This window comes from Balaenoptera acutorostrata, chromosome 3 (assembly GCF_949987535.1).
Source record: "Balaenoptera acutorostrata chromosome 3, mBalAcu1.1, whole genome shotgun sequence".
NCBI lineage: Eukaryota > Metazoa > Chordata > Mammalia > Artiodactyla > Balaenopteridae > Balaenoptera > Balaenoptera acutorostrata.
This window is the reverse complement of record NC_080066.1, coordinates 29,819,144-29,834,466: the sequence shown is the minus strand read 5'-3', so window position 1 is coordinate 29,834,466 and position 15,323 is coordinate 29,819,144. Positions and strand designations below refer to the sequence as shown.

Here is a 15,323-nt window from a genome sequence, read left to right as displayed (position 1 = left end):
TCACTCACCTGCACTTGGTCACACGTCCACCCTAGGCCAATCTCCATGGCCAGGGGCGTGGTGTGCCCTCTCTCGTTTAGCCAACAGAGGGACATGCCAGTACCCAGACTTGGGAATCATACCACCCAAGCCTCTGAGAACGGAGGAGGGACAGTTTCTCAAACTCCTGGGCCCTGGCTGCTCAGGGCATGCGTTCAGGTGCAGGGGATGGCACTTTCAATGTTTGCTGTGTCTTCATAACAACCAGAGGAGGTAGGCACTGTGAGAGTCCCACTAAAAAATAAAGATCCAGGCTTAGCAACACTACATAACTCGCCCAAGTTATCTGTAAGGAGAGGATTCCCTGGAGGAGAGACTGACCTCCTGCAGAGCCCACTCTGGCAAACACATCTTCAGGCATAGAATTGTCTTTTTTAAAATAATTCCTGATCTGGGAGTTAAGAATCAGCAAATTATAACTCCCAGGAAGGCAAGAAAAAAAGAAACAGAGGAACAAGAAACACGAGGGAGCAAGTGGAAAATAAACAAACTGGCCGGCGTAGGCGCCAACCCGTCAATAGTTACGTGTAAATGGTCTGCACACACTAGTAAGCAGACAGAGTTTGGCAGAGTGGATTGAAAAACAAGACCCAACTATATGCTGCTTACAAGGGACTCACTCTAAATATGATGGCAGAGGCAGGTTGAAAGTAAAGATGTGAAAAGGTGCATCTCCAAACATAAAGGAAAAGAATAGCAGGAATGGGTATATTAACGTCAGATACAGGAGAACTTGAGAGCAAAGACAGTTACTGGGGACCAAGAAGGAGACTACTGAGATTAAAGGATACACCCCCAAGAAGACACAGCCATCCTAAGAGTGCAGGCACCCAACACAGCTTCAAAATACAGGAAGCAAAAACTGAGGGGAATGAGAAAGAGTGAAACACAGGAAGACAAATCTGTTACTTTGGTGAGGGACGTGACTGAGAGAACCAGGCAGAATGTCAGCCAGGGTGTGGACTTGACGGCACCTTGCCCCCCAGGATTGGACCCACATTACACACACTCAAGCAAGCTCTGCACCCGGTGCATGTTCTTTTCAAGCACCCGTGGAACAGTCACCAGGGTGACCACATCCAGGGTCACAGACAAGCCCTAACACGTAAGTGGACAGATCACACAGAGCGTGTTGTCTGACCACAGTGGACCCTGGCCTCGCAGGGGGTCCAGCCCATGGCTGCGTCCCTGCCCCGTGGCTCCCCTGCCATGACAGCCCTTCCCCTGGTCGGTACCAGACGGCCTCCTCCGTAACACCATCCTGAACCTGGTGGGTCCTGCTGACCATCCTTTCCTTCAGCTTCAGTGGGACCCACAGATGGCAGAGCCCCGACATGGAAGACACGGACCAGGCCCACTGAGCTGGGCACCCACGCTGGCCATGCTCCATGGCGCTCGGGCTCTGAGAACTGTGGGAAGTCTTGTTAAAACCCCCAAACCCTCCTGCAGTGCCGTCTTCCTCATATCTCCCCCACCCACCACCCATGGTGGACTGGGAACACAGTATGTAAAGGGGAAGAGCCCCCCCCACCCCAATCTAAGTGGCCCAGCACTTCACCCGGATCAGGAAGTGCTAGTGGCCCGTCAGGCCCAGCTGCCTCGGTGCTGGGGGTGCTCCTCCGTCTGCTGGTTTTACCCGGTGATTTAGATAAACAGAGGGCTTCAATGTTAGTAAAAAAAACATGCACGTGCCAAGGAACGGAACACAATGACTGCAACTTCTTGGTGGATGGGGAGGTGCAAACATCTGGGGTCCTTCGGGGCTCAGCTCTGTGCCACTCCACGGCCACAAGAGAACACGCCTCGGCTGGCCCACGGACGACACACATGGCCATGAGCTGTGTGTCCCCGGCCAGGCCCAGAGCGGCTGACGCGCACCTGGGAGCAAGAGGGGTCGAGGGCTGGCAGAGCTGCCAAGCTGGGCCTACATCTGCCAGTCCCGATGTATGACTTGTCATTTCAAGCCACTGAGTTTGCGAAGAGTTATCTGGAAAAGGCAAATCAACACATCACCCCATTTCTCCCCCAATTTCCTAGGCCAGGGCTGTGCATGGAGAACACACAGTCAATAGATACTTCATCAACTTTACAGATATTTATTGAGCATCTACTATGTTGCAGACAGTGTACTGAGACCAGGGGATACAAGGGTGATAGAGATAGGCTTGATTCCCACCTTCAGGGAGCACATCAAATTATTTTTGTGATGAGTCCTACGAAGGAAATTCCTAGGAAGGCAGAATGGTGGGTGAGTGGAATTCCATGGTGTCTGCAGAGAAATGGGCCTAGAGGCACAGACTAGAGGGGCTAGAAAAAGCTGCCTGCGCAGGTGGGAGGGAACACCAAGTAACAAGAGTGGCACACGGATCAGTGGAGGAATAATGAGCTACTCAATAGGCAAGTTTCCACATGGCAAAAAGTAAAACTGGGTTCTCACCTTAGACTACACACACAACACACACACACATAATCAATTCCACATGGGCTGAAGACACATGTATTCATCAAGGGAGATTGTCTTCATGGCTCTGGAGGAGGGAGACTTCATAAACAAGACCAAGACACTCAACCATAAAGGAGCAGATGGGTCAATTTTACTACATAATTAAAAACTGTAAGATAAAAGCTACTCTAAATAGAGTTAAGACAACTGGTAGGGATTGAGGAAATATCTGCAACATGTAACAAAGAATGAACAGCCAGAGACAAAGAAGCCCACATCAACAAGGGAAGGATAACATCAACAAGGGAAGGATAACCCAGTAGAAACACGGGGGAGGGGGTGCGTGGGTCAGTCACCAGCTGGCGGACCAGCCATCACACGTAACACATGCTGGAGGCCCAACCACCGCTGCTGGCGTCACCCCGATTTAGCGTGAAGTCCATCACCGTTCCTGAGGCTCACTTAGGATCTGAACAGGATGGCCGCACCTCCACCCCCGGTGATTTTATGGGGATGTCTCCTGAGACGTGGCCATTTAACACAAGAAACAAGAGCCTGACACAGGGATACTTATTTCTGTGGTAAACCTCAAATTTAACAAACTGTGCCCTCACGAACACTGGCTTGAGGGCCGACCCTGGAGGCCCACAACTGAGCCGCTGGGCACGGTGCCCCTGCTGCGAGGACTCAGGCTACGATCCAAACACGGGTGGACGGAACCCGCATTTCATTCTCATGACACAGATGGGTTCAAACAAAATACTATTTTTTAAAAAGGTGCATTTTGAAGAAAATTTTAATTAAAAAAAATGAAAAGAAAACCCCAACAGTGCCTAAATCTTTATTTTTCATAACCTACATTTTTTCAAATTAGACAGTTTTACACTGAATGACACAAAGGAAACTTAAATTACCAATAGTTTACACATAAGCTTGATTCCAGTCTTAATGAAAAGAAATAGAACAGAAACAGAAGCCCTGGCGAGGCGTCCGCGTCACTGCCCTCCTGCGAGCTGGTGCCGTGGCCGCTCCTTCAGGCCGATTGTCCGCCGCTCCCCGCGGACGCAGATGCAGACACGGGCCATACCTGTCCCCGAGGGCCGTGAGGCCCCAAACTGGCCTCCACACGGCACCGTGGTGGCCCTGACCACGTGGCAACTTGACAGGTTTCTTGCCACCCCTAGTAACAACCAGTGATGCAGTTACAAGAGGGCCTGATCAGAAACATCATGACACGGACTCTTAAAAAGCAACGACTCTTCTTGAATTCATGTCTGGTGAAACGGGGCTGGGTTCTCATTCTTATCTCTCCAAATGACAAGTATCATCACACAATTGTCCAAGTTAAAATGCCATTTGTGATGCTGTGTCTCTGACTCTGTACCTTGAGGTACTGCCAGGGGAAAGGAAAGAGTTACATTTTACACGGACGAAGCCAGACACCGGCTGTGCGTGGCGGGGCTGCCCGTGGGCTGGCGCCACAGCTTCCCGCTGTGCACCCCCTGTGCTTTTCTGTGAGTGGAAAACCTCACGAATATCAGAAAGGTGGAGATTGGGGGACATTATATAGCTCTTTGGCGTATCGCCCTTGCTTAATTAAAAAGAATGCTATAAAAATCACATCAGAGTGAAGTCTTAACTCGGCTGCGGGAGCGTAGGCCTCATGTGCCCGGCCGGCCATGCCACCTGGCTGGTCCCGGCTGCTGTCATGGTCACCTTCATCCCAGCTGCACGCACAGCTCCACCCTGGTCACACAAATGGCGGACAGCACGGCTGGCCCCACACACCTGCCTCCAGGGAAAGGATCTGCCACTATTAAAAACCAGTGTCTGGGCTGCACACGGTTTGGGATTCGGGGATGGTGCTGACAGCATCGCTCCTTCCTCCGGCAGAGACCGCCATGTCATGGGATCCCGGGGGCTCAGAGCTGGCCTTGCCAGCTCTTTCTACAGTACTCATTGGTTTGGGTGTAAGAGGTCAATTATTTCTGATTTTTTCAGTCAGCAATTTCAAAACTACAAAGAAATAAATTCCCCTGTTCCTTTTACAGGCATTTGCAAATATGAGCGCTGTGTGGGTGTCTAGGTATTTGAATAAAGACGCTGCTCTGAAGGAGATGGGCTTGTTTTCCTCTGGCAGGCAGATCATGCCTATTAGCTATTTATAATTTTAAGTAGATTATTTTTTACTTTCACTTGAAGACCCTGCCAGTTTCCACTTTCCAGATTATACCTCAAAAACCCTTTCAACATTAGCTGTGATTAGTACATACTTACATATGTTTAAGAAGAGCATGAAAATATTCGAATGTTTTAGTAAGACTTTCCATCTCCCTTTCACAGCAGCAAAGAGGCAGAATCAGTTCAGCACACCAGTATAAGAGAAAAAGAAAAAACCTCAACAAATTAAAATAATATTCAAACCACAACACTGAGTTTATCTACATCCAGGTCAATAGCAACATTTATAATATATCAATTTTTATCAGCTTTTTCTCTTTAGGGTACCTTTTTAATATGTTCTGATTATTTACAACTGTACAAGCGAAGCACACACGCCCAAGTGCACATATTTAATACAGTATCGACTATTTGCATTTACAGGATTTTTCAACAGTCTGAAAAAAGATCAACTGTGTAAGATCTTCCAGGTAAATTACAAACATGACTGCTTGCTCTTCCTACAGTGCTTACCCAGTAACACCGTGACAGCAGACCCCACTCACGCCAACACAGGCCGGTCTCAGGAACTCTAAGCTGTCATATACAAAAGTTAAGGCAAAGTCATTTTCAAGTTTAAATAAAATTCAAGTCTTTAAATATTGGATGGAAATAATCTCTTTTTTAAAAAGAAAAAACCTTAGTCTTGTTAAATAACATTTTGTGGAATAAACTGTATGGTTACATTTAGCAGGAAATAGTCTTATTTTAATGTCTGCTGCTTAGAATACTTAAAGAAAAAATTTAGGCATTTTAAAACAAAATAATTTATGTTTATTATCAACTGCTAGCTTTAGTGCATGCGTGTTCTTGGAGAGCAGCACTTAGAGAAGGGATCACAGACCCTGTCTTGGAGGTAAAGAGAGAGGGAACTTGGATCCTCCAACACCAGAGGGCACCACAAACACCTTCTCCCACCATCTGTGTGCCGTGCGCAGAGGTTCGGAAAGGCACCCCGGGAGGGGTAAGGTGGGGCCGACTGGGGCAGACGAGGGAGCCGGGCTCCACGCCCTCCCCACCTGCTCTCGGGAGCAAAACATCAGGGTATAATTTCGTGGTAACATGTCAGTGGGCAACAAAGTTTATATTTCATTTAAGTTCTATTCACAATGTGCTTTGAGTTTATCTTACATTAACAGCCACTTGAGACTGGAGTGAGGAGCTGGTTACTTGCTGGCAGGACATCAGGACTCTCGGTGCTCTGCAGGGTTACTCTGCCCAGTGGACCAAAAATGGGCTCTACTTAAAAAATGCTAGAACCACTTCTTAGGCTTCTGAATGAAAGGACAACTCCCAGGCCAGCGTGTGGCGCCATTGGACCCCGTCCCTTCCCCAGGCTACACTCATAGCATCGCCTTGTGCCCTCAATCCCACGGTCCTCAGCCTCACCCGGCGGTCTGGACATCTCAGAGATACACACTTGCTAACCAGTTATTTTAAAAAATGAAGTAGCATAGTTCCGCTTAATTTAGAAAAACTCACTATATATATATATAGCTTGCATTCATAGCCACATGGAGGCTTAATAAAAAATATCAATTTGTTAGGATAAATGCATTTTCTATCCTGAAAAAAATCAGACTTATGCATCACCTCCAGTTAAGCACCAACCTAAAATAAGGTTTATATTAATTAAATCCTGAAAAATAGATTTTTTTCAAGAGGGGGGAAATCCGACTCAGAAGAAAAATAACTTGCAGGCACCTTGTGGGCCTCATCTACACTGCAAGCTCCTAACCAGCGGCTCACTCACATCCCGAGCAGGACAGTGCTTAGTTGTGGCGCCCTCAGCTCCTTGAAGCCCTCCCAGACCTCGGCGCTCACTGAGGGGACCTGGGCGGGGGGCTCTGTTCTCTGTGCAGACGCCGCCCCGAGGCTGGGGGAGAGGGCCGGCGGCCTGGCGGTCTCCTCTGGTCTTTGGGTGGTCCTGGGCTGGACTTGGGGGCAGGGGGCTCTCTCTCGGTGAGCTTCTTTTCGTCCTTCCCACAACCAACAGCGTTTGGCTTTTGTTCTTTCTGGGGCTGCAACGGGGAAGATGGCGGCTCTCTATTCGTCCTCTGACAAATCTCTGCGTAGCTGGGTTTTCGCAATTCCTGGGAAACAGACACAGCTCTGGGATTATATGACAACATGCGAAAATAAGGTTCACTCAAGGTAGAGGTAAAAAAAGGTTTCAACTGTAACCATGTTCAAAATTATTTTAAATAAAGAATTCCTACATTTCAACAACTGAGGTTCCCCTGCAGCACAACTTTCCCTCCAAGATACTCTAGAAATACCTTGTAAAAATGGTTAAAACTAGAAAAGGCATGGAGATGAAAAGTGCCGACTGAACTCTTTCCAGCCTCTGGCCCGTAGTCACTTCTGAGCCACATACGAGCCTGAAAGGCGGCAGACACCAGACACCCTAGAAAAACACAGAAGCAGCATCTGCTCTCCCTGCCAGACAATCTGCCTCGGCACAGAGCAGGCCTCCTGGACTCAGGAAGAGGTTCGACTGTCACTTATGGGTGACCTTCAGCAGCTATCTCTGCAAAGCATTTGTACACACTGCAAACTACAGAGGGCTGGAGGTGTGGTTGCAGGAAAGTCAGAGGTAACAACAACAAAAAAGTAGGGTTTTCAGGTAAGTGGAAGCATGAAGGCTAAATGACAGATGAGGACATTTAGAAGTGTGTCACCTCCATCAACCATTTGTAACTTAAAAATAATTTTAACCTATAAAAAAGTTTTCTTGGGCTTCCCTGGTGGCGCAGTGGTTGAGAATCTGCCTGCCAACGCAGGGGACACGGGTTTGAGCCCTGGTCTGGGAAGATCCCACATGCCACGGAGCAACTAGGCCCGTGAGCCACAACTACTGAGCCTGCGCATCTGGAGCCTGTGCTCTGCAACAAGAGAGGCCGCGATAGTGAGAGGCCCGCGCACCGCGATGAAGAGTGGCCCCCGCTTGCCACAACTAGAGAAAGCCCTCGCACAGAAACAAAGACCCCACACAGCCAAAAATAAAATAATAAATAAATAATAAATTAATTTAAAAAAAAAAAAAAAAAGTTTTCTTTAACGATTCAACCTAGCAGACAATAAGGGTTTAACTCCCAAATCTAAACTATAAAGGCCCACCCAAGATCAAACTGGGGACAACGCAAATCAGAATTTAAAAAGCTGGACTGGGGCTTCCCTGGTGGCGCAGTGGTTGAGAGTCTGCCTGCTGATGCAGGGGACACGGGTTCGAGCCCTGGTCTGGGAAGATCCCACATGCCACGGAGCGGCTGGGCCCGTGAGCCACAATTGCTGAGCCTGCGCGTCTGGAGCCTGTGCCCCGCGACGGGAGGGGCCGCGATAGAGAAAGGCCCGCGCACCGCGATGAAGAGCGGTCCCCGCACCGCGATGAGGAGTGGCCCCCGCTTGCCGCAACTGGAGAAAGCCCTCGCACGAACCGAAGACCCAACACAGCCAAAAAAATAAATAAATAAATAAATAAATAAGAAAATCCTTAAAAAAAAAAAAAAAAAAAAAAGCTGGACTGAGCGCCCAGGGGAGGAGAGAAGAGGAGGAGCTGTCGGTAGGCCTGCGTGGACCCGGGCGGGGCGCGGGCGGGGTGGGAGGTGGGCGTCCCTCTGACCCGCACTTGGACCACCCTAAGTCCTAGGGGGACAGGAACTGGAAGCTGTGGCTCCTCGGGCGACAGCCTCACTCTACTGACCCTGAACAAGATGACCCACGGCTGCAGGGACGACGAACAGCCAGATCGGTTAGTTACAATCATTAGCAAATGCCCAGGGTACCCTGCACAGAAAGCGTGGTGCGCACACAGGCGGCCACCGCTCCAGGGAGCCCCTCCGCATCCTCGCCCCCGACATACCGAGATGGCGCCGTCCACCTGCACCGATTTACTCGCAGTCGTGCTCAGGGTGGGAGGAGGTCTGTCCACACTCGGGGTCTCCTTCTGCTTCTCCACCACCTTGGGATCCCTGGAAAGACGCCAGCAGGCAGACACATGAACATCCGGGCCCCGCAGTGAGCACAGCACGGGGCGCGGGCATCAGGTGCAGGCAGACTTACTCGGGCGGGTGGGCAGGGGAGGGGGCACGCTCGCAGGCTGCGGACACGGCACAGGGCACTGAGGGCTCTCGGGGGGGCACCGCGGGGAGAGTGTTCGTGCTTGCGTCTGCGTTCAGGCTCTGAAACCATCAAAAACAGTTTATCACCACATAGAGGCACGTCCGTCAGATCTTTCTCAATGATCTTAAACACACAACGATGGTACCGGCTTCGCCGTCCTCCCGGGAGCACGGGTGGGCCAGCCCAGAGCACAGCTGGACACACTGTGGCCGGGAAGCAGCCCCTGGTCTCCCCTTCCTCTTGGCAGACGTCTCACCAATCTGAGGCCTCCCTCTGTGCATGAGCACGATTGCCTGCAAGCCTGCTTTCCCACCTGAACAGGTACTGAAACCTCCACCCATCTGACACCCCAGTGCCCAGCACTGCCTGGCACGTGATCTGTGAATGTAAGTTCCCAGCACAATCCAGTATGGCTCACCCTTTTTTACAGGGAAAACCAATAAGGTTACAGCTCCATCCCAATAAACCTGAGCGCCCTGAGGAGTGCAGGTGCTGACATCAGTTTCCACCTGAATTCACCAGCAGCCCCTGAAAGCTGTGTTAACTCTCCTGATTTAACAGGGAAGGAAACTGAGGCTTAAGTCTGTTTAGGGCAAACACCTGGAGAATGCCAGCCCCACGGGCAGTAACCACTCACACATGTAGCCTTCTGTTAATTAACAAAAAAAAGGCAGTTGGGGCTTCCCTGGTGGCGCAGGGGTTGAGAATCCGCCTGCCAATGCAGGGGACACGGGTTCGAGCCCTGGTCTGGGAAGATACCACATGCCACGGAGCAACTAAGCCCGTGCGCCACAACTACTGAGCCTGCGCTCTAGAGCCCGTGAGCCACAACTACTGAGCCCACGTGCCACAACTACTGAAGCCCGTGTGCCTAGAGCCTGTGCTCTGCAACAAGAGAAGCCGCAGCAATGAGAAGCCTGCGCACCGCAACGAAGAGTAGCCCCCGCTCACCGCAACTAGAGAAAGCCCGTACGCAGCAACGAAGACCCAACACAGCAAAATAAATAAATTAAATAAATAAATTAAAAAAAAAAAAGGCAGCAAATAAAGAACTGTAAGGGAGACTAACTGCAAACAAGCGTTTTCTCAAAATCTCACTTTTCAAAGCAGATAAAAAGTTTAGAAGTGAGAGGTTCTGGAGGGATTGAGATGGAAGGAATAGCACTGCCCCCCACCATGGGGCGGGGGTGGTGGTGATGGAGACACGGGGCCCCTGAGAACCATCACCTCTCACGATTTTGTGCTCAAGGCTGGTGGAAACATAGGCATGGAAAACGCCTCTTTCTTGTAAAAGCTCCCTCACGTCCAGAGCACGCCCGAGACCGCCCCCCCTTCCGTCCGAGGCCTCCCAGGGCCCCGCAGAGCTGCCAAGCACTCCACCAAGAAGCAGGGACACAGTCTCTTCCACCTGGAATTGGGCTCAGACTTCTTAAAAGAAGCAATTCTCTCTTCAAAATAAATTTTACACAAACTCGCAATGTAAAAATAGTAAAAATTAAAAAAAAAAACAGAAACAAAATACTGATTTTGAAATGGGGTGGAGGCCTGCTTGTTCTGCTCCCCTGCCCACCCCCAAGGGGACTAAGGTCAGGGTGAAGCCAGGACTCAGGGTCTCTGAGCTGCAAGGATTCTCTAACATCATTCCATGGGGCACTGATAACTCAGAATTTAAGACTTACAATAACGCACAAGACACGTCACATTTAATAAGTGCTTCTCTCTCCAAAATACAGGGTCTTGGAATCCTCTCAACCTTGAAGGCTAAAAATGGGAGCAGTAACCACACACTAGTATGAAGACAACTAAAGACCTGGCTTCATAAATCCCACCGTGACCCCGCCTGGTACTGAGGGGCTCTGTGGGGGCTCTGCAGGTGAAGACGGTCTGGACACGGTCTGCAGGGCAGTGCCTTCCCCAACCCAGAGGCCAGGGGTTCTGACTCCTTAGGTCTTCGGGCAGTAGGCGGGGTGCTGGTGGGTGGGTTCCCACTGGAGAAAGACACAGGGGTGGCCGTGATGGAGCGCCAGGCTGAGAACTCAGCAGGCACTGGACGAGGCATTCCGGCCACCTCTGCCCTGGTCTGCTTGTCGACTGCAGCAGGGCCACGGGGAGCCCCTGGGCTCTTGCAGCACTCGCTGATTCCCGGGATGTAATCACTGCAGAGGCGTGAACACCACAGAGCTAGCCGACAGCCACCCGTATTATAGTAAAGTTGCTCTGGGCTTCTGGTTATTCAGGTAGATTATTAAAAACATGTTACTTCTGGTATAATTCAGATTTTTCTTTTTTATTCTGCTGACTTGTAAAATAAAAGCAGGTCGTGAATAGCAAGAATAAAAATGCAACCTGAGTTTCTGGGTGAGTGAGTGTCTGTACAGTACACCAGCGCAGGGCTCCACCTCTGACCCTACCGCTCAAAACCTGTATGGCCTCTGCAATCACTTATCCTCATACTCTTCCGCATGTGAAAAAAGCACACATGAAAAGAGCAGAACACCAGCGCTGAGTGAGCATCAGGCTTGGGATAGCTTACCCTTTCTTTGGACGATCCTGTGAGCAAGCCAGACAGCCTGTTCTCAAACAAGTCCTCCGTCTTCAAATGCCCCGCCGCCCCAGGCAGTGGGGGGAAGCTGGAGAGGCCTAATTCAAAGCTCGGGGAGGGTGGCCTGGGCGGTGTTGGAGACTGAGTCTGACTCCTCTGAAAGAGAAGAACACCGTGGAGTCGCCCTGGGGTGGCTGGGCAGGAGGGGCTCAGAAATACCGCAGGTGAGCGACGCAAACACTCGCTCCCTAGTCTTCGGAGGTCCACACCTGTCTGGAGAAACGGATGGCCAATCCAACCCCGCCGACTTGGTCACCTATCAAAGGTCATCTGTCAGGCAACTTCAACCATGAGAGCAGAGCTGAAAAGACGAAACCTCAGGGCTGCTCCCGGCCACGGTCAAACACGCCGGTAAGAGCTGCGTGTGTACGACACCCAGACCCCCGGAAGCCGACAGAGACCAGTGGGACACAGCAAAGTGACAGATGCACAAGAGCCCAAGTCTCGACATTAAACTTATTCACCTCCAGACAAGTTTTGTGTTATCGCAGCAGAGTCTGTGATCTAAGTCATAAAGGAGAAAGTAAAAGAAAACAAAAGCCACTCTCTCAACTCTGTACAACTTACGTAAAAAATTTCACAAAGATTTCCATTAAAAAAACAGGTTAACAAAAAAGGGAGGGGACTTCAGTTATCTGAAAATTAACTTAACTGAAACTCCTTATATTTTTAAAAGGGAGGGGGCTTCAGTTATCTGAAAATTAACTTACTAAAACACCTTATATTTTTAGATCAGTATGTAAAAGCATGGTATTTAATATGAGATTCTTATCACATTCCCTGACTTCAAGAAAGTAAGTAAACTCAGCAAAATAATACCCAAGTAAAACTTATAAGCCAAAGAGAAAGGCAGGAGTCTCAGGAGAAAGGCAGTGATATACTTTTATTGAAACACTCTTAGTCAACCTGCTAGGAGCCATTCTGTAACATCCAGTTCCTTGGCTGAAACAGACAAGGAACAGAAAGGGGAAATGAGTTTGTATTAGGTAGAACACAGGCATTTTTAGTTGAATGGTGGGCTACTTGGACTGGAAGCAATGCTCTCGTGGGGCTCACTTAACTTGAAAGGCCAAGATTTCCCAGAAACTTATACCAACTGGAAGATTATCTCTACAGAAGTAAAATGTAGAGAAGATCTGTTACAGCTGAAGTGAGAGCAGGTTAAGGATGAAATCGGATCCACGCTGAGCACAGCCCACCTCTCCTTCGGGCCTCCTGCTGCATGTCTTCTCCTTGGCGTAGGTGCCTGAGGGCTGCCTACCTCGCTCGCGTGCGTGCCCTCTGAACCTGGCTGCACAGGTAACCGTGTGGCTACAGTGTGCCCTGTAGTTCAGCATGCTCTAGGTTATGCTCATCTCAAAGTAATTTTTAGAGGCTTTATTTTAAACATCTGCATGTTTCTGAGGTGAACCCAGCTTTTCAGAAGATGAGCATTTCTAGGAAGAAAGACCTAACAAAAAATTGACTAAGTGTCAACTTTCAGGAAGAAAAGAGGCAATGTTTAACGTTTTTAGGGTCTGAATGGCTTTAGGCAAGGCATGAATGCCAACCCCTGGTCCCATGGGCGTGGCCAGGCCACCTGCTCACACATCTGCGACCTGCCCCCAAGCTTCTCAGGTGTTCAGAACACCCAGTGCAGCAAAGGGCTCACTGTCGGGTACACACACCTGCGCCACGTTGCGTGGGCATCTGAGTGGTTCCAGGTATGAACACACAGATCAGGAACACAAAACAGAATGAAACGGAAATGGCAATAGGAAAACATTTCACCTTTGCAGGTAATGCAGTGACCAGGGGCAATGATTCCTGCAGGGTAACTAGTACCTGAAGAGATAGTCAGATGCCTGTCTTGTTAGTCCAAATGTAACAGGAATTCATGCATTCCAACTGTAACCAACCGATATAAACTGCCTTACCAAAGGGTCACCAAAAACTAGACTGAACTGACCAACATGGTAAAATTAGGGCGTTCATTTACTAACAATTTTCACTTTCTAAGTTCTAGGCAAATACAGTAATGAGAATGTACACACTCAATGGCTTGGGATCCAGACCAAGAACTGTCTCAAGGTCTTTTCCAGGCCCCGAATGTCTACATGCACACCGCCTGCGCTCGCCCCGCATCAGGGCCCTGCAGAGCACCACCCAGAGGGGGAGCTGGTCAATCACCCTAAGCAGACACAACCACGCCTCCTGTACTTACCACTCACATAAGCCCATCACTTATTTTGGGTTTGTCTTGACCGTAAGTTACATGCAGCAAAAAGCAACAATGCTTTCTATACAGTGGGCACAGAGTAAAAATATTTTGAATGAAAAATACTGATGAGCTAATTCCTACATGAGAGAAGTTTATTCTGCTTGTCCAAACTCGTGATTCCGGTGATTTCAAAGTACACTACCTGGTCACCCACACAGAAAGCACTCATCTGGACAAGTGCAAACAGACCACGTATGTGCATGACGCGCTCCTGGGTGCATCTATGTGCCGCACAGGACACGCAGGTGCCAGCAGTTCCTCAGGTAACCAGCCACCACCTTCTCCTCTTTAGAGCATCAAAAAAAGGTCTATTATAACCTAGCGGACACCACATTACAAGAAAATCTTTTGAAAAGTTCCTTCTCACATCTTAATTAAATCTCAGGTTTGTTTAGTGTAAGCTAAGGTTTAAACATCTTGTGAAAGTGGCACAGGCCTGATGTACTCACTGTGAACTTCTCCTCCCGTTTCTTCCGGTAACCAAAGGAGTTTTTTCTAGAGGAGAGGAAAGCAGAAGACTGTTAACTTTTCCCACTTGAAACATAATTTCACTGAGCACAGTATGTGCAGACACATTCAGTCTTCATGACTTTGTAATCTTTTATAGATGACTTTTGATTTTAAAATCCCAACCTTAAGAAGTGTAAGCAAAACAAAAAAAAATTTATAGTAAAGAAGTAAAATTGAGGTCTAGATAGGTAAATAAAAGAAAATATTTATTGAAGGAATTTTCCCATTTAGAATTTTTGTTATGATATGAACATTTGAATATCCATTCAGTTGGAGTGGCAAGATATGTAAAGTGTGACACTGAGCTATAAAGGTGAATCGTTAAAAAATAGTAATGACAATTTATCCAATTTATCATCAAAAGGAAAAGCTCCCAAGTAGCCTGGTCCGCTCCTGCAACCCCGGCCCTCACTCCAGTGAACCACACGGGGTTTCTGAGCCCCAACCACTTCCTCTCCCCATCTGCCAGCCTTCCACTCCACAGTTCCTGAGGCACATTTCCAACGTCTAGTCTGATCCGGCAGCACTGGCGCCATTCCCTGCACGGCAGCTTAAACCGCAGCAACAACCCCACCTACTGAGTGGATGTCACGGCAGGCCCAAGGGCACCAAGACACTTCACTACCCGGATGGGCTTCCATGGCCTAACAGTTCACACATTAATTCCCATTTATAATTTCATTTTTATTTACTTATTACCCTTTGTCATTTCAGCTGAACGCAAAGACTCCCTAAGGGCCCGTATTATGTAAGTTGAAAAGGAATTTAGAAATAATCTTGACCAATTCCACCCCCGATGGGCCCAGCAAGGCCTGACTGCGAAGACGGAGCCGCCTGGGGTCCGTCCCTCCCGCTCCCACCGCACCGGGAGCACACGCCCCTGGCCAGAAGGAGCTCCTGGGGTCAGACCCTGTCCCATGTCCTCCGTACACAATACTCAGAAAAGCAGTCTTCACTTACAGGTTTCAAAGTGGGTTTACAACAGGAAAAGCTTACGGAGGCTGAGTCCACGCTAGATGTGTGCTGGAGCGCACGTCCTTCCTGACAGGCCGGGGGGGTGGGGCTGTCTGGTCAGCTCTCCACACGTAACAACTGGGACCCAAGGCAGCCTGGCCCACCCTCAGTTC

The 15,323-nt window shown here is 49.2% G+C and overlaps 1 protein-coding gene across 5 annotated transcripts in view; it reads right to left on the bottom strand.

Moving 5' to 3' along the window:
• Positions 1-3,307: 3,307 nt before the first annotated feature.
• Positions 3,308-15,323, bottom strand: part of LARP4B (La ribonucleoprotein 4B) — an 85,472-nt gene continuing 73,456 nt past the window's right edge. For 2 of the 5 annotated variants that reach the window (XM_057542858.1, XM_057542860.1), the window contains 5 exons: positions 14,136-14,181; positions 11,358-11,639; positions 8,765-8,883; positions 8,565-8,673; positions 3,308-6,795 (listed from right to left, as the gene is read on the bottom strand). In XM_057542858.1, the coding sequence (XP_057398841.1) occupies positions 6,523-6,795; positions 8,565-8,673; positions 8,765-8,883; positions 11,358-11,639; positions 14,136-14,181 (829 nt within the window). In that variant the 3' untranslated portion in view covers positions 3,308-6,522. The remainder of the gene's footprint in view (positions 6,796-8,564; positions 8,674-8,764; positions 8,884-11,357; positions 11,640-14,135; positions 14,182-15,323) is intronic. The other 3 variants (XM_057542859.1, XM_057542861.1, XR_009007495.1) reach the window with 2 other exon arrangements.